The sequence below is a fragment of the Oncorhynchus clarkii genome, chromosome 28 (genome assembly GCF_045791955.1).
Source record: "Oncorhynchus clarkii lewisi isolate Uvic-CL-2024 chromosome 28, UVic_Ocla_1.0, whole genome shotgun sequence".
In the NCBI taxonomy this organism is placed as follows: Eukaryota; Metazoa; Chordata; class Actinopteri; order Salmoniformes; family Salmonidae; genus Oncorhynchus; species Oncorhynchus clarkii.
The window spans coordinates 17,253,893-17,273,378 of NC_092174.1; the positions used below are offsets into that span (position 1 = coordinate 17,253,893).

At 43.6% G+C, this 19,486-nt stretch overlaps 1 protein-coding gene across 3 annotated transcripts in view; it reads right to left on the bottom strand.

Moving 5' to 3' along the window:
• Positions 1-2,716: 2,716 nt before the first annotated feature.
• The window catches only part of LOC139386582 (partitioning defective 3 homolog), a 232,113-nt gene continuing 215,343 nt past the window's right edge, over positions 2,717-19,486 (bottom strand). For all 3 annotated transcript variants that reach the window (XM_071132243.1, XM_071132242.1, XM_071132244.1), the window contains 2 exons: positions 15,720-15,874; positions 2,717-4,550 (listed from right to left, as the gene is read on the bottom strand). In XM_071132243.1, coding sequence (XP_070988344.1) covers positions 4,142-4,550; positions 15,720-15,874 — 564 coding nt within the window. In that variant the 3' untranslated portion in view covers positions 2,717-4,141. The remainder of the gene's footprint in view (positions 4,551-15,719; positions 15,875-19,486) is intronic.

Consider the following 19,486-nt stretch of genomic DNA (forward strand, 5'->3'; position numbering starts at 1 on the left):
CAGCCAGCTTGGAGTTTGCCAAAAGGTGTCTAAAGGACTCTTAGACCATAAGAAATAAGAAATTTTGGCCTGAATGCCAAGTGTCACGTCTGGAGAAAACCTGGCACCATCCCTACGGTGAAGCATGGTGGTGGCAACATCAAGCTGTGGGGATGTTTTTCAGCGGCAGGGACTGGGAGACTAGTCAGGTTCGAGGAAAAAATGAACAAAGCAAAGTACAGAGAGATTCTTGATGAAAACCTGCTCTAGAGCGCTCAGGAACTCAGACTGGGGCGAAGCTTCACCTTCCAACAGGACAAAGACCATAAGCACACAGCCAAGGCAATGCAGGAGTGGCTTCAGGATGAGTCTCAATGTCCTTGAGTGGCCCAGCCAGAGCCCGGACTTTACCTCAATCAAATATATCTGGAGAGACCTGAAAATAGCTGTGCAGCGACACTCCCCATCCAACCTGACAGAGCTTGAGAGGATCTGCAGAGAAGAATGGGAGAAACTCCCCAAATACAGGTGTGCCAAGATTGTAGCGTCATACCCAAGAAGACTCGAGGCTATATTCTTTGCCAAAGGTGCTTCAACGAAGTACTGAGTAAAGTGTCTGAATACTTATGTAAATGTTACATATTTTTTTGTCATTATGGGGTATTGTGTATAGATTGATAAGGGGGGGGGGGGATCATCCATTTTAGAATAAGGCTGTAGCCTAACAAAATGTGGAAAGTTTTCCATTAATAGGCAAATCCAGGTCCCTCCTCGTTTTGGCCCGTTTGCTTCCTTTTGGCTCCTAGTAAATACGACCCAGTAGTCAGTCCTGCGTTTGAAAATAAAGCAAAATAATGTGTGAAAGTCTCATCTCATATACTAAACAACAAAGTCAGTCATTGTCGTGACACATCCATAGCAGGGGATCAAACAGACCTGAGCTACGCAATAATACACATTTCGGTTTCCTGTAGAAGTGTCAAACAGGAAAAGACTGAAGGTTGACGACAACTCCTTCCCTGGCCGGAGGCGTAGACAACAGCATGAGGACACGGCGCTCTCTGTGGCTTATTTCTTCACTCAATGAAAGAGCACACAAAGCTATGAAGATAAAAGAACAGGATGAGATGGAAGGATTTCTTTCCTTCCACTTCTTTTTTCCTCCGCTCTCATCTCTCCGTTTCAAGAGAGCCCCCCCCCCCACCCTCCCCCCAGTGGCTGAAATGGCTTAAATGGTACTTGTTTAGAATGTCAACTTTAACCCTAGTAACACACACAGTAGCCAGTGTCATTCAACAAGTCCCTTATGAGAGACAATAAGAATGACTACAATTAACAACAGGAAACACAGGGATTTAGGGATTACTAAAGCATACGAACTGCATTGACGATGCAAATGCGGACACGCAGGCACTAAGGCATATACACAAAATCACATACACAACCATACACACACAACCATACAGGGACATACATATGCACAGAGCTCTATTCAAATTCAAGATTTGAAGCTAAGAACTACAATAGCCTAATGATAAAATAGGCAAAAGCCTATTAAAGATTCAAGAGTGGATGAAACCAGACTCACTGCTACTAATGAGGATTCCTGAACCTGACACCACTGCCAGTTCATTTTTCAAAAGGACAGGATGAAGAATAGAATACATCCCAGACAGACAGTTGTAAACAGGTTGAAACCACCCTCCTTTTATTTTAAATGTGATATGTACAGGAAAAAGGTCTGTATACATTTCTAAATACATCAGGTCAAAGTCTGAAAAACAATTGCACTGTGCTTACAATAGCTTTATACTTTAAACGTCATGATACATACATACAGCATTGTGAAGTCAGACGGGATACAAATAGACTGATCTCCTAACGCAGAGGCCTATTTTAACTTTCACTGTAAAAAAAAACTAGAACCAAACAACGAAAGCTTTTCAGGGAAACAAAAGTACCCCAAAACAATCATGACATACTGTACCGAAGAGATTCAAACGGTATGTGAAAAATACTTGTATTGGTGTGTCAGTTAGCTACAAAAAGGATCTGACCACATTGTTTTCCCTCCTCAGGCACTTATTATAGACCTCTGAACCTAGCCATGAACTAGCCTGGTCCCAAGTCTGTTTGTGCCATCTTGTTAACTGCATCCGGGCTCGAGTTTTCCCTAGGTACAGATTTAGGATCAGCTTTCCCCTCCCACAATCATAACCATTAGTGGGGGAAATGCAAAACTAACCCAAGATCAGCGACTAGGCCGAGGGAACTTCATCCTACACCCTTGTTAACAACGATGACCGTAGACGTAAACTAGACAGCACAAACAGATCTGGAACCAGGCTAGCAATGGACACCACACAACAGATTCCCACCAGACTGCAGACATTGGCGAAGTACTGCAGAGCAGACGACATAACACTCTTATTTCCATGTTAGACATGTTCAACAGCTGATACAGGGAGTTCGCTCTCTCACACCATGGCCTGAGTCCCAAATGGCACTCAAACTATTTAGCTCAACCATAGGGATCTGGTCAAAAGTAGTGCACTATGTAGGGAACAGAGTGGCATTTGGGACGCAGACCGCGTTAACTCACAAATGGAAGCTAATGCATTTCATATGACTGTACTTGGCGTAGGGAGAACACATTGAAGCACATCTCCAAAGCAGCGAGGTGCCAGACACTTCTGTTATAGTATACCACGAGGCGACAGAGTACATACGCCAGTCATTTTCTTTTTTTCCCCTTTTGTGTGTTCACCACACTCTCCTTTGTTCGGTTGCATTCATCTCCACCATTCTGTACATTTCATAGACATCCAAGCATCGTCACATTAAAGGCCCATTATATACAAGAGGAGAGTGACTCACTAGTTCCCAGCTATACGGCAGCTGAACGCAACTACCACTCAAACACAATTTCATATTTTTATTAACAAAGGAAGATGGGTCGATTAAACCGAAATCTTGCATCAGTATTCCGATTGTCTCTCTTTCTGTTTCTTTGTGGAGTGAAACCGTGATGTGGCCCTCCACTCCGGAACAGCCTCTTGCGACTGTGTTCTGTTCTTTGGCTGTGGCAGGCAGCAGGTGGCTTGTGATGAAAAATTCAGTGCAGGGCTGACGGGGGAAGAGGAGAGGTGGGGAGGAGGAGAGGATGGAGCCAGAGACAGGCAGACAGGCAGGCCAGGTTAGCCGTGCCCAGAGCAGAGAGGCCAGGCAGTGGATCAGAGACCTCTCTCTCACTCTCTGTGGAGACGACACACACATGAATCATTTATGAGGGGCCTTCATTAATAACCAGTGCCTATGCCCTCCTTCTCCCCCTCCTTTAACACACTCCCTCTCTTTCCACTCCCTCTTTCTTTTCTCGAACCCTCTGGGGACTACTGAAGGGGCTTCTCATAAAGACAAAAACAATTAAAACAGATAAATAGAATACTGAGAGAAGCTCAGCGTTGTTATTTTGATTTAGTGTTAGAGTAGTACTGTCTAGGCAGCCCAGGGGTGGGCAAGGGGCAGGGGTGACAGGTCATGTAGGAGCCATGGTTAACACCACCAGACCACAATGGAAGTGTCAATGATGGAGACCACACCACACTCGCACATCGCTCACTCACATTCAGACACACGGCCTCTCTCACATGCACGCATGCACACACACCCACACATACACACTTGTCCATGGCTTAAAATAACGGCCGTTTGCCTATCTGTTTGATTGTCAGAGCGTGAGGGTAACAGATGTCTGTGATTCACACAACACTACTACCCAGAAAGCATTGTGACCATAAATACAGAAAGTCTCACTTAACAACAAACAGTCTGTAGGAGGGGAACATGACTGACTAGGACTGAATGGAAGACTAAGAGGTCACATCCAGGGTAAGCCATTAATTCAAACACCCACTGTGCAGTCCCTAACTCTTCTTAGATCAATCTCGGCAAATCAGCTCCTCAAGTTGTCCACATCTTCCACAACTGTGGCCCCCTCTTGCCTGTCCCTATCCTTACCCCTATCCCCTCAGGAGTAGAAGGAGCTTCCCCATTCTATGCTAAGCAGCTCCTCAAGTTGTCCATATCCAGTGCCACCAATTGTGGCCTCCTCTTGGAAGCCCTGTCCCTTCCCCTATACCTTCCCCTTTCCTCTGTTCCCTCAGGAGTAGAAGGGCCTTCCCTTCTCGGGCCCCTGCAGCTTGTTGAGCCTGGCCAGCTGGGAGGGCGAGGGGGGTACGTCCTGTCTATAGGGGCCCTTAGGCGACACAGGGTCCTTGTGAGCCGAGTACCCGTCATAGGTGTTGTTCCCAGGGTGTTCCTGCGGGGGCGCTAGCAGTAGCTGCTTCCCTTTGGCCTCCTGCTCCCTGCGTCTCTGCTCCTGCCTCAGCAGCTCCTGGGCCTCCAGGAGGACGCGGGCATTCACGCCGCTCATCCCCGGGTAGCCGTTTCTGGAGCCCTTGTAGCTAGAGTAGCGAGGGTTCTCCTTGGCCGTCTGGAAGCCATCACCCGGCGGGTAGACCTTGTCCCAGGAGTCCTGCGAGATGGAGCTGGGGTTCTTCCTGGGTTGCCTGTGGAGGGAGAGGGAAAGCGTGAATGAAAGGAAGTGCGAGACACGAGTGAACGGAGCGTTTTAAAGAGGAAGAGTGCATTGATTCAGAAAGAGAAGGGTGAGAAAGTGAGAGAAAAGGTGAGACTACAGAAATAGAATGACTAGAATGGGATTCCATATTCAAGCCAATAATCCCATAATAGGTGGACTGGACTGGTGTCTATTTATACTGTACCCATGGGAATAAAACAGGCTGCCATTTAGAGTGTGCCAGTGGTGATGCTATTTCTACGGGTGAGACTCGAGTGAAGATGTTAAGAGGGTTTTAAAGAGAAGGGGTGCAATGACTCGGAAAGAGGAGATTCCACAGAGAGAGGCCGGGCCAGACAAAGCCCAGCACCACCCATAACCAATAGGCAATTTAGCACACAATAAAAACATAGAAACACATTAACCTAGAGGGACAGTGACACAGCCATTTCCATCCATATAACCCTTTTGTGAAGGACAGACCGGCCCATTGGGTTTGACAGGCAGTAATAGCAGCCCTGCTGCAAATGAGACTCAACCGGACCCACTATGTCACTCTGGCGGTTTCACAGTAGAAATCTGACATGGTATTTAAAAAGGAGGAGCTGTCAGCCTCCTTCTTCCATACAACATACAGTCAGTCAGCCCTGCAGATGTGTGTGTGTGTGACATCACCCCGACTCATGCTTGACTGGGCACTTTGTGAGCTCTCTGTGTTCAGCCCATATGATATGCATGAGTGTTCAGGCCTAGAGCACTGCTTATCTCAGGGGCAGGAGAAATGGAATAGACTGAATAACATCAACGAACCAGACCTGGGTTCAAACACCATTTGAAATCATTTCAAATCCTTAATCTGTGCTTGATTGAGCTTGTCTGATGGACCAATAGAATAGTCCCAAAACTGTAAACCCCACCCACCTGGCACTCTAGGCAGGATAGAGCAAACACTCAAAGTATATGAAAGATTTCAAATAGTATTTGAACCCAGGTCTGCAACTAACAGGCTTTTGTCTCAGAGCCATGCATAATTAGTGGATTTATCAACCAACTGTGAAGAAGAAACCATATTATTTCTGTATTTGAAGAATCATTTGAAGAACCACTATAATGAAAAATGTGTGTGATACCAGACCTTTGTGTGAAGATGACCGGTTGAAAATATACTGACCAAAAATATCAACTCAACACGCAACAATTTCATTGATTTTACAGAGTTACAGTTCATATGAGGAAAACAGTCAGTTTAAATAAATAAATCATGCCCTAATCTATGGATTTCACATGACTGGGAATAAAGATATGCATCTGTTGCTCATAGATACCTTTAAAAAAAAGGGCCTCACAATCTCTTCATAGTATCTCTTTGCATTCAAATTGCCATCGATAAAAATGCAATCGTGTTTGTTGTCCGTAGCTTATGCCAACCCATACCATAAACCCACCGCCACCACAGGGCAGTCTGTTCAAAGTTGACATCAGCAAACTGCTCGCCCACACGACGCAATACACGTGGTCTGCGGTTGTGAGGCCGGTTGGACGTACTGCCAAATTCTCAAAAATGGTAGAGAAATTAACATTCAATTGGCAACAGCTCCAGTGGACATTCCTGTAACCAGCATGCCAATTGCACACTCCCTCCAAAAATTGTGTTTTGTGACAAAACTGCACATTTTAGAGTGGCCTTTTATTGTCCCCAGCACAAGATGCACCTGTGTAATGATCATGCTGTTTAATCAGATTCTTGATATGCCACACCTGTCAGGTGGATGGATTATCTTGGCAAAGGAGAAATGCTCAATAACAGGGATGTAAACACATTTGTGCACATAATTTCAGAGAAATAAGCTTTTTGTGCGTAAGGAAAAAAATAATTTGGAAATCTTTTATTTCAGCTCATGAAACATGGGACCAACAATTTAAATGTTGCATTTCTAATTTTTTTTCACACTCTTGCCATTCTCTCAACCAGCTTCATGAGGTAGTCACCTGGAATGTCACCTTTCAATTAACAGGTGTGCCTTGTTAAAAGTTATTGTGAAATTTCTTTCCTTCTTAATGCGTTTGAGCCAATCAATCTCAGTCAGCTGTGTTGTGATAAGGTAGGGGTGGTATACAGAAGATAGCCCAATTTGGTAAAAGACCAAGTCCATATTATGGCAAGAACAGCTCAAATAAGCAAAGAGAAACTAAAGTGTCTTCAAGAGCAGTCACAAAAACCATCAAGCGCTATAATGAAACTGTCTGTCATGAAGAACTCCACAGGAAAGGAAGACCCAGAGTTACCTCTGCTGCAGAGGATAAGTTCATTAAAGTTACCAGCCTCAAATTGCAGCCCAAATAAATGCTTCACAGAGTTCAAGTAACAGACACATCTCAACATCAACTGTTCAGAGGAGACTTCATGAATCAGGACTTCATGGTCGAATTGCCGCAAAGAAACCACTACTAAAAGGACGCCAATAAGAAGAAGAGACTTACTTGGGCCAAGAAACACGAGCAATGGACATAAGACCAGTGGAAATCTATCGTTTGGACTGATGAGCTCCCACAGTGAAGCATGGAGGAGGTGGTGTGATGGTGCTTTGCTGGTGACACTGTCTGTGTTTTATTTAGAATTCAAGGCACACGTAACCAGCATAAGTACAAAAGCATACTGCAGCAATACGCCATCCCATCTGGTTTGCACTTAGTCGGACTATCATGAACCCAATTTAAATGATTTGGGATGAGTTGGACCGCAGAGTGAAGGAAAAGCAGCCAACAAGTGTTCAGCATATGTGGGAACTCCTTCAAGACTGTTGGAAAAGCATTCCAGGTGACAACCTCATGCTGTCAAGGCAAAGTGTAACTACTTTGAAGATTCTAACATCGAAAATATTGTTTCATTTGTTTAACACTTTGTTTGCTTACCACATGATTCCATGTGTGTTATTTCATAGTTTTTATTTTTATTTCACCTTTATTTAACCAGGTAGGCAAGTTGAGAACAAGTTCTCATTTACAACTGCGACCTGGCCAAGATAAAGCAAAGCAGTTCGACAGATACAACGACACATGGAGTAAAACAAACATACAGTCAATAATACAGTATAAACAAGTCTATATACGATGTGAGCAAATGAGGTGAGAAGGGAGGTAAAGGCAAAAAAAGGCCATGGTGGCAAAGTAAATACAATATAGCAAGTAAAACACTGGAATGGTAGATTTGCAATGGAAGAATGTGCAAAGTAGAAATAAAAATAATTGGGTGCAAAGGAGCAAAATAAATAAATTAATTAAATACAGTAGGGAAAGAGGTAGTTGTTTGGGCTAAATTATAGGTGGGCTATGTACAGGTGTAGTAATCTGTGAGCTGCTCTGACAGTTGGTGCTTAAAGCTAGTGAGTACAGTACTTATCCAGTACTGTACATATGATGTAAAAAGAGAAAGCGAGAGGAGGGATGGAGGAGAAACATGTGGCATTAGTGACATTCTCTATGTCCCAAATGGCACACTATTCCATTCCCTCAGTGCACAACCATAGGGCTCTGGTCAAAAGTAGTGCACTATATGGGGAATAGGGTGCCATTTGGGACGCACTTAGACAGTCAGTGTTCTAAAGAGACCAAAGCTAAGGCAGCTGTTGCAGTGGGAGGCCCTTTGGTCCTGCTGTAAATGGCATGACTTTTGCTGTGTGATCAATGCTGTTTCATTGATGAATATCAATATGGGCTCTCAACAACAACAAATGATGCATTTGAATTGGAACCCCTTGTTTAGCAAAGCTTCCCCAAGAGGAAACTGACCTTTATCTGAAACGAAAGCTGTTTTTGAAGGCATAGGCCATGATTCAGCCATTCAACCAACGACAGCAGTTGTGTGTGTGTCTGGGGCCATATGAAATCCATCAAAATCACACAAGCTGATACCAGGCCCCATATTACTCCAAGGCTGTGGTCTGGTCATCCAATGGCATTTTGAAGGTAAACAATCAGATTCTTAAAATAATACAAAACAGGTTTATCCAAACAACTGGCCTTAATAGAATTACAATGAAATTACACCACAAAGCCACAGGATGTTTCTTTGACCAGGCATCGGAGACATTGGTACAATAAATCTCCGCTTTAAACAGATCTGCTTCTTCAAATATTTAACAAGCGGGATTCTGTATCAACAACCGAGGATTAAGCAGCATTGAATAAGTACTAGCTCGGAGACTAGGAGATTACATCTTGGTGATAAGTCATTGCTGACTGGAGAATGTAGGGTCGAGAGCATAAGGGGGATTTACTGTTACATACACAAAAGTATGTGGACACCCCTTCAAATGAATGGATTTGACCATTTCAGCCACACCCGTTGCTGACAGGTGTATAAAATTGACCACACGGCCATGCAATCTCCATAGACAAACATTGGCTGTAGAACGGCCTCACTGAAGAGTTCAGTGACTTTCAACATGGCACTGTCATAGGACGCCATCTTTCCAATAGTCAGATCGTCAATTTTCTGCCCTACTAGAGCTGCCCAGGTCAACTGTAAGTGGTGTTATTGTGAAGTGGAAAGGTTTTGAAGCAACAATGGCTCAGTCGCAAAGTGGTAGGCCACACAAGCTCACAGAACGGGACTGCCGAGTGCTGAAGTGCGTACAAATCGTCTGTTACAAACTGCCACTGGAAGCAAAATCAACCCAATAACTGTTCGTCGGGAGCTTCATGAAATGGGTTTCCATGGCAGAGCAGCCGCACACAAGACTAAGATCACCATGCACAATGACAAGCATCGGCTGGAGTGGTGCAAAGCTCGCCGCCATAGGACTCTGGAGCAGCGGCAACTCGTTCTCTGGAGTGATGAATCACGCTTCACCATCTGGCAGTCGACAGACTAATCTGGGTTTGGTGGATGCCAGGAGAACTCTACCTGCCCAAACGCACAGTGCCTTCTGTAAAGTTAGGTGGAGGAGGAATAATGGTCTGGGCTGTTTTTCCATGGTTAGGACTAGGCCCCTTAGTTCCAGTGAAGGGAAATCTTAACGCTACAACATTCAATGACATTCTAGACGATTCTGTGCTTCCAACTTTGTGGCAACAGTTTGGGGAAGGCCCTTTCCTTTTTCAGCATGACAATGCCCCTGTGCACAAAGCGAAGTCCATACAGAATTGGTTAGTCGAGATCGGTGTGGAAGACCTCGACTGGCCTGCACAGAGCCCTGTCCTCAACCCCATCAAACACCGTTGGGATGAATTGTAACGCCGACTGCAAGCCAGGCCTAATCACCCAACACCAGTGCCCAACCTCACTTATGCTCGTGGCTGAATGGAAGCAAGTCCACGCAGCAATGTTCCAACATCTAGTGGAAAGCTTTCCCAGAAGAATAGAGGCTGTTATATCAGCAAAGAGGGGACCAACTCCTTAGTAATATGCCTACGATCTTGGAATGAGCAGGTGTCGACATACTTTTGGTCATGTAGTGTATCTCAGGTTACTGTAAAATGTGTCTCTTGGTTCAAACTCACCACTGACTGTACTAGTTAGCATACAGTATCATGGTTCAGCTGCAGAGCAGTTAGACCACATGCTTCCTCCAATTTCTATGGTCGCTAGCAAGGTTTGCAATTTGATGTGGTTAGACCTACTTGTTTTCAACATTTACTAGGCATTGACAGTTTAGTGTATTGTAATTGTGGAGGGTCTCGGGAAAACCACCCCCTAAAGTGAATTAAACTGATTACAGTTTGCCCCCCCCCACACACACACCTGTACACACACTCATCGCTACCACAAAACATCTACCATTCACAGTCCAGTCAAGCTCATTTAGCAGCTTCCCACTACACAAGCATGACCTACCCTATAATCCCTCAGCCAATCACAAACATGAACTATCCTCTAACCCCACAGCCAATCATAAGCCACAGACGGACACACCACTTCCTGTAATAACACACATATCACATAGATCAAAGGTAACCACATTATCTCAGATTAGTGTGATCATGTCAGATTACTGGGGCTGGTAACGCAATACAGCCTGTCTGCATCGCAAATGGCAACCTATGCCTTACATCATGACTACTTTGACCAGGGCCTATAGGGCTCTGGTCAAAAGGGTACTTTATGTAGAGAATAGGGGGCCATTTGGGACGCAGGCCCAGACTATGGTTTCACAACACATCACTGGGGGCACATTGCCTACCCTCCAGGACACCTACAGCACCTTCACAGGAAGGCCAAAAAGATCATCAAGGACATCAACCACCCAGTTACTCAACCCTGCACCTTAAAGGCTGCTGCCCTACATACAGTTGAAGTTAAAGTTTATATACACCTTAGCCAAACACATTTAATCTCAGTTTTTCACAATTAATCCTAGTAAACATTCTCTGTTTTAGGTCAGTTAGGGTCACCACTTTATTTTAAGAATGTGAACTGTCAGAATAATAGTAGAGAGAATTATTTATTTCAGCTTTCATTTCTTTCATTACATTCCCAGCAGGTCAGAAGTTTACATGCACTCAATTAGTATTTGGTAGCACTGCCTTTAACCTCTAGTGACTTCCTATCCCGCATGAGGGAAAGTAATCATCGACTGACACTAATTAGCATAACGCAACGGACATAAATATTCCTAGAAAATATTCCTATTCATGAAAATCACAAGTGAAATATATTGAGACACAGCTTAGCCTTTTGTTAATCATCCTGTCATCTCAGATTTTCAAAATATGCTTTACAGTCAAAGCTAGAAAAGCATTTGTGTAAGTTTCTCAGTTTTTCACAATTAATCCTAGTAAACATTCTCTGTTTTAGGTCAGTTAGGATCACCACTTTATTTTAAGAATGTGAACTGTCAGAATAATAGTAGAGAGAATTATTCATTTCAGCTTTAATTTCTTTCATCACATTCCCAGCGAGTCAGAAGTTTACATGCACTCAATTAGTATTTGGTAGCACTGCCTTTAAATTGTTTATGGGCTGCAATCCCGTTAACGGGATTGATATGACAACAGCCAGTGAAAGTGCAGAGTGCCAAATTCAAACAACAGAAATCTCATAATTAAAATTCCTCAAACATACATGTATTTTATACCATTTTAAAGGTAATCTTTTTGTTAATCCCACCAACGTGTCCAATTTCAAATAGGCTTTACAGCAAAAGCACCACAAACGATTATGTTAGGTCAACGCTAAGTCACAGAAGAATTCTGCCATTTTTCCAGCCAAAGAGAGGAGTCACAAAAAGCACAAAGAGAGATAAAATGAATCACTAACCTTTGATGATTTTCATCAGATGACACTCATAGGACTTCATGTTACACAATAAATTTCAAAAAAACTTTACGGAAAAAGCAAACCATGCAATAATCTGAGTACAGCTTTCAGATAACAAAGGAGCCAAAAAGATATCCGCCATATTGGGTAGTCAACAGAAGTCAGAAACAGCATTAGAAATATTAACTTACCTTTGATGATCTTCATCAGAATGCACTCCCAGGAATCCCAGTTCCACATTAAATGTTTGATTTAGTTCGATAATGTCCATCATTTATGTCCAAAGACCTACTTTTGTTAGCACGTTTGGTAACCAAATCCAAAGTCATGAAGAGCGTTCCCTAGTTGCAGACGAAATGTCAAAAAGTTACGTTACTGTCCGTAGAAACTTGTCAAACTAAGTATAGAATCAATCTTTAGGATGTTTTTAACATAAAACGTCAATAATATTCCAACAGGAGAATTCCAAGGTCTGTAGAAAAGCAATGGAACGAGAGCTAACTCTCTCGTGACCGCGCCTCAGAGCCTGTGGCAATCGACCAGACACCTGGCTCAAACAGCCCTTATGAGCCCCCACTTCACAACAGAATCCTCAAACAAGTTTCTAAAGACGGTTGACATCTAGTGGAAGCCTTAGGAAATGCAACATAACCAATATCCCACTGTGTATTCAATAAGGGCTGGGTTGAAAATCAACCAACCTCAGATTTCCCACTTCCTGTTTGGATTTCTTCTCAGGTTTTTGCCTGCCATATGAGTTCTGTTATACTCACAGACATCATTCAAGCAGTTTTAGAAACTTCAGAGTGTTTTATATCCAATACTAACAATAATATGCATATATTAGCAACTGGGACTGAGGAGCAGGCCGTTTACTCTAGGCACCTTTCATCCAAGCCAGTCAATATTGCCCCTGCAGCCATAAGAAGTTTTAACTTGGGTCAAACGTTTCAGGTAGCCTTCCACAAGCTTCCCACAATAAGTTGCGTGAACTTTGGCCCATTCCTCCTGACAGAGCAGGTGTAACTGAGTCAGGTTTGTAGGCCTCCTTGCTCGCACACACTTTTTCAGTTCTGCCCACAAATGTTCTATGGGACTGAGGTCAGGGCTTTGTGATGGCCACTCCAATACCTTGACTTTGTTGTACTTAAGCCATTTTGCCACAACTTTTGAAGTATGCTTGGGGTCATTGTCTATTTGGAAGACCCATTTGGAAGACCAAACTTTAACTTCCTGACTGATGTCTTGAGATGTTGCTTCAATACATTCACAATGTCCTTTCCTCATGATGCCATCTATTTTGTGAAGTGCACCAGTCCCTCCTGCAGCAAAGCACCCCCACAACATGATGCTGCCACCCCTGTGCTTCATGATTGGGATGGTGTTCTTCGGCTTGCAAGCCTCCCCCTTTTTGCTCCAAACATAACGATGGTCATTACAGCCAAAGAGTTCTATTTTTCTTTCATCAGACCAGAGGACATTTCTCCAAAAAGTACAATCTTTGTCTCCATGTGCAGTTGCAAACCGTAGTCTGTTTTTTTATGGCGGTTTTGGAGCAGTGGCTTCTTCCTTGCTGAGCGGCCTTTCAGGTTATGTCGATATAGGACTCGTTTTACTGTGGATATAGATACTTTTGTACCCGTTTCCTCCAGCATCTTCACAAGGTCCTTTGCTGTTGTTCTGGGATTGATATGCACTTTTCACAATAAAGTACATTCATCTCTAGGAGACAGAACAGGTCTCCTTCCTAAGCGGTATGACGGCTGCGTGATCCTATGGTGTTTATACTTGCATACTATTGTTTATACAGATGAATCTGGTACCTTCAGGCATTTGGAAATTGCTCCCAAGGATGAACCAGACTTGTGGAGGTCTACAATTTTTTTTCTGAGGTCTTGGCTGATTTCTTTTGATTCTCCTCCCATAATGTCAAGCAAAGAGGCACTGAATTTGAAGGTAGGCCTTGAAATACATCCACAGGTACACCTCCAATTGACTCTAAAGCCATTACATAATTTTCCGGAATTTTCCAAGCTGTTTAAAGGCACAGTCAACTTAGTGTATGTAAACTTCTGACCCACTGGAATTGTGATACAGTGAATTATAAGTGAAATAATCTGTCCGTAAACAATTGTTGGAAAAATTACTTTTGTCATGCACAAAGTAGATTTGCCAAAACTATAGTTTGTTAAATTCTTGACGCTACCAATCCCTGTAGCGGGATCATTTTCGTCTGCAACCGCTGAATAGCATAGCGCAACAGTCAAATAATATTACTAGAAAATATTAATATTCATGAAATCACAAGTGCAATATTTTGAAACACAGCTTAGCCTTTTGTTAATCACCCTGTCGTCTCAGATTTAGAAATTACGCTTTACAGCGAAAGCAATCCAAGCGTTTGTTAAAGTTTATCGATAGCCTAGCATAGCATTATGTACACTTAGCATCAGGAAGCTTGGTCACGAAAATCAGAAAAGCAATCAAATTCACCGTTTACCTTTGATGATCTTCAGATGTTTTCACTCACAAGACTCCCAGTTACAAAACAAATGTTCCTTTTGTTCCATAAATATTATTTTTATACCTAAAATACCGACGTTTGTTTGTCGCGTTATGTTCAGAAATCCATAGGAAAGAGCGGTCACGACAACGCAGACGGAAATTCCAAATAGTCTTCATAATGTCCACAGAAACATGTCAAACGTTTTTTATAATCATTCCCCAGGTAGTTTTTAAAATATATATTCGATAATATATCAACCGAGTGTGTAGCTTTTTCCATAACAGCGGGAGGAACAATGGCCGCTTCACTCAATTGCGCACCATCTCACTCTGAGAGCCCCCACCTCTCCACTTACGCAATGTGATCCTTCACGCTCATTTTTCAAAATAAAAGCCAGAAACTATGTCTAAAGACTTGACACCTTAGAGAAGCCACAGAAAAAGGAATCTGGTGGATATCCCTTTAAATGGAGGACAGGCACGCATAGGAACACAGAGGTTTCAAAATAAGAGGCTCTTCCTGATTGGTTTATCCTCAGGCTTTCGCCTCCAATATCAGTTCTGTTATACCCACAGACAATATTTTTACAGTTTTGGAAACTTTAGAGTGTTTTCTATCCTAATCTGTCAATTATATGCATATTCTAGCATCTGGTCATGAGAAATAGGCCGTTTACTTTGGGAACGTTATTTGTGGAGTGGTTGAAAAATGAGTTTTAACGACTCCAACTGTACATAGACATGGAATCAATGGTCTCTTTAATAATGGAACACTAGTCACTTTAATCATGTTAACATACTGTATTCTATTCTACTGTATTTTAGTCAATGCCACTCCGACATTGCACTTCCTAATATTTATATATTTCTTAATTCCATTTTTTTTACTTCAGATGTATGCATATTGTTGTGAATTGTTAGATCCTACTGCCCTGTTGGAGCTAGGAACACAAGCATTTCGCTACACCCGCATTAACATCTGCTAAAAATGTGTGAGACCAATAACATTTGATTTGTGCTTGACAGGAATTACCCATTTGTATATGTAGACTGATAATATCAGGCTGATGTTATGTATATGAATGCATATTACCATGGTCACGGCAGTCAGCCAAACGGTTAAGAGCATTGGGCCAGTTACCGAAACATCTCGTCCAAATCCCTGAGCCGACTAGGTGAAAAATGTGCCGTTGTGCCCTTGAACAAGGCACTTAACCCTAATCGCTCCTGTAATTCGCTCTGGATAAGAGCGTCTGCTAAATGACTCAAATGTAAATTGAAAAAATATAGGGATTATGTTGAACGAGGAAAACATTGTGTGGCCTATGTGTGTTCTCTCTCCCTCACTGTTACGCAGACACGCATGCACACACACACACACACCCCCTCACTCACCGTGGCAGGGAGCTGTACTGTCTCTGCGCCTGTTGGAAGGCGTCTCTCTCCTCCTGCCTCTGTCTCTGTCTCTGCACCTCTACAGACACAGAGTGTCGGCCTGTCTGTTGTCCGTCTGTCTGGTACGGGCTTGGGCCTGTGTTGGTGTTGTTGGGCTGAAAGAGGGAGGGGCCAACATCCCGGTTATTCAACACACACAACTATCCGACACATACAGTGCACCAGAGCCTTACATTTAAGAGTGTGGACATTGAGATTCGACCAAATGTATTAGGATGCATTTACAGTGCATCTGTGAATCTATGAATAAATAGAAGGGACTAAAAGTTGGCCAAACTCTCTAAATATATGGCTCTGCAATACTTACCAGGAGCCATCAAGACATGGCCTGCTCTTGTCCTTCACCGTGGCCAGGTCAAACAGAGGTTAGACTGACAGACAGAGAGGAGGACGGAGGAGCATGCTGGTGACGCAGGGTGGACGGAGATGAGATGGATGTTAGTACTGCAGGTGTATACGAAGCCTCTCAGCCGACGCCCTAGCGCAGGTCATTAACCGTCCTGAACAGCCAGAGCGCACGCCACGGAGGAACAGCGTCGTCATTCACTTATCTCCAGCTCCTCCTGGCATGTGACTGTGGATGCCTCCCAAATGGCACCCTACAGTATAACCTAGATTTTTGACCAGCGCACTGTATATGGGAATAGGGTGCCATTTGAGTCACACATCCCATATATCCTCCACGGAACACATTGAAACATGTCGAGGAATGACTAACTACCACGCCTTCTTTCTCCTTCCCCATCTTTCATCAGCGAGGAGGTGGGTGTAATGGCTGCGGATCAGTCATAACACAAAGGCTATCTAATTACTTTGATGGGCCATGCCAAGTATTCATACAGAGTGCCACGCTCTAGTGGTGGAAGGGCCATAAAGCAATTTGTCCCGTCATCGCAGGGAGGACCTCCGAGACACCCACATTAAACCTAATGAATCCTTTTAATCATCTGGGATTGATTGGCATAACCTGGGCTGTTGGGTGCGCTGTCACACTCTGTTGCCATGGCGACGCCAGCCAGGCCATGGACACCTAATAGGTAGCTCCTCGCCATCCATACCGCTAGCTAGATGTGTTCCAGATGTGAATTTCACTGTGCATATTACATATTGCATACGTAAATTACAGTTTGCAATATGGTGTGATTGGATATACTTGATCCCTTTAGTGTCTTGAAATAATAACTTTGTAAGACAAGGAAACAAAGCTAGAAAACCACAACCTATAAAGCTTATCAAGGTATTAAAATGAACGCGGAAGGCGCTAAAATAAAATACAGAGAGGCAATATAAACGCTTCTGGCTGGCGAAAGCAGCCCCCGTGGACGCACTGCTCTTAGTGTGGTAAATGACCGCAATAACGGTTCCCCAACGCAGAAGTAACACAGTCGATCAGTCACTGTGATCGAATTAGCCCAAGGAAACCATGGTCGTGTTCAGTAGGGCACACCGTAGCAAAAAGTTACAAAGTGACAATCTGTGTTGTTATTGGACGAGTTTAGGTAGTACCCATTGCCAAAACGTTTCTTCCCTACAGAATACAAGCCAGATTCCGCCGCTCTCCTCTGGACCATAGTACTACAGTGAGAAATATACCATCCAGAGGGGTAGCAATCAGAGGTAGAGCTGTCTAACCTCCGCTAACCAGGAACACCTAACAAAACAGCATGCAGGACCAGATCATTAAGGAAATGATTTGCAGCACAACTACAGACATGCTGGATTCCAGACAGCAGTCCCCAGCGGGCTATAGGGGAGATAATGCACAGGGCTGGCCTGACCTGTAATATCAAAGCCTGCTAAGAACACTCACAGTGACAGGGTCAGTGCTTCCACATGGCGGGACTCTCCCTTCATTGTTTACCCTATAGGCCCCAGAAAGGAATTCCCAGAACTCTTTTCACCTTGTGTATGTAGAGAAGTCATTCTTCTTACTGACTTGACCATAGAAATAGAATTACTAGAACGGACATTCCCATTCAAGTCAGCGTTCTGTAATGGGTGGGCCAACGACCATATTGAGTGTGGTCTACCCCTTGTGTAATTCTATTTCTTTGGACTTGTGACACTAGTCTAGACCGAACACTATGGCCACTACAGAAGATGTTAATTGAACGTTACGTGCCGAGTCTGTCTCCTTACGCTAAATGGAATGGAGTGGGTGGGGCTGGACTGATGGGATTAATGTTCTGATGTATAGGGCCTCTTAGTCTGATCAATTCACTCTAATAATGAGACAGCTACAAATGCTTTCTGCGTCCCAAATAGCACTCTATCCCCTATATAGTGAACAAAGCATTGCACTATGAATGTTCAAGTGCATGAGTTTTTCCACATTTTGTTATGTTATAGCCTTATTCTAAAGTTGATTAAATAAAAAATAAAAATAAATAAATACATGATATACTTGGGTATTCAGACCCTACATATTCCTACAACTTGATTGGAGTTCACCTGTGGTAAATTCAATTGATTGGACATGATTTGGAAAGGCACACAAATCAAATCAAACCACCTGTCTATACAAGGTCCCACAGTTGACAGCGCATGTAAGAGGAAAAACCAAGGCATGAGGTTGAAAGAATCGTCCGTAGAGCTCTGAGACAGGATTGTGTCGAGGCACAGATCTGGGAAGGGTACCAAAACATTTCTGCAGCATTGAAGGTCCCCAAGAACACAGTGGCCTCCATCTTTCTTAAATGGAAGAAGTTTGGAACCACCAAGACTCTTCCTAGAGCTGGCTGCCTGGCCAAACTGAGCAATCGGGGGAGAAGGGCCTTGGTGAGGGAGGTGACCAAGAACCTGATGGTCACTCTGACAGAGCTCCAGAGATCCTCTGTGTAAATGGGAGAACCTTCCAGAAGGACAACCATCTCTGCAGCACTCTACCAATCAGGCCTTTATGGTAGAGTGGCCAGACGGAAGCCACTCCTTAGTAAAAGGCACATGACAGCCGCTTGGAGTTTCCCAAAAGGCAACCCTCAGACCATGAGAAACAAGATTCTCTGGTCTGATAAAACCATGATTGAACTCTTTGGCCTGAATGCCAAGCGTCACATTTGGAAGAATCCTGGCACCATCCCTACGGTGAAGCATGGTGGTGGAAGCATCATGTTGTGGAGATGTTTTTCAGCGGGAGGGTCTTCAAGACTACTCAGGATCGAGGAAAAGAAGAATGGAACAAATGTACAGAGAGATTACTGATGAAAATCTGCTCCAGAGCGCTCAGGACCAGAGACTAGGGATTAAGGTTCACCTTCCAACAGGACAAAGACCTTAAGAACACAGCCAAGACAACGGAGGAGTGGCTTTGGGACAAGTCTCTGAATGTCCTTGAGTGGCCCAGTCAGAGCCCGGACTTGAACCCGATCAAACATCTCTGGAGAGACCTGAAAATAGCTATGCAGCAACGCTCCCCATCCAACCTGACAGAGCTTGAGAGGATCTGCAGAGAAGAATGGGAGAAACTCCCCAAATACAGGTGTGCCAAGCTTATATTGTCATACCCAAGAAGACCCAAGACTGTAATTGCTGCCAAAGGTGCTTCAACAAATGATTGAGTAAAAAAGTATTAAAAAAACTGTTTTCGTTTTGTCATTATGGAGTAATTGTGTGTAGATGGATGAGGGGAAAAAATTATTTAATCAATTTCAGAACAAGGCTGTAATGTAACAAAATGTGGAAAAAGTCAAGGGGTCTGTATACTTTCT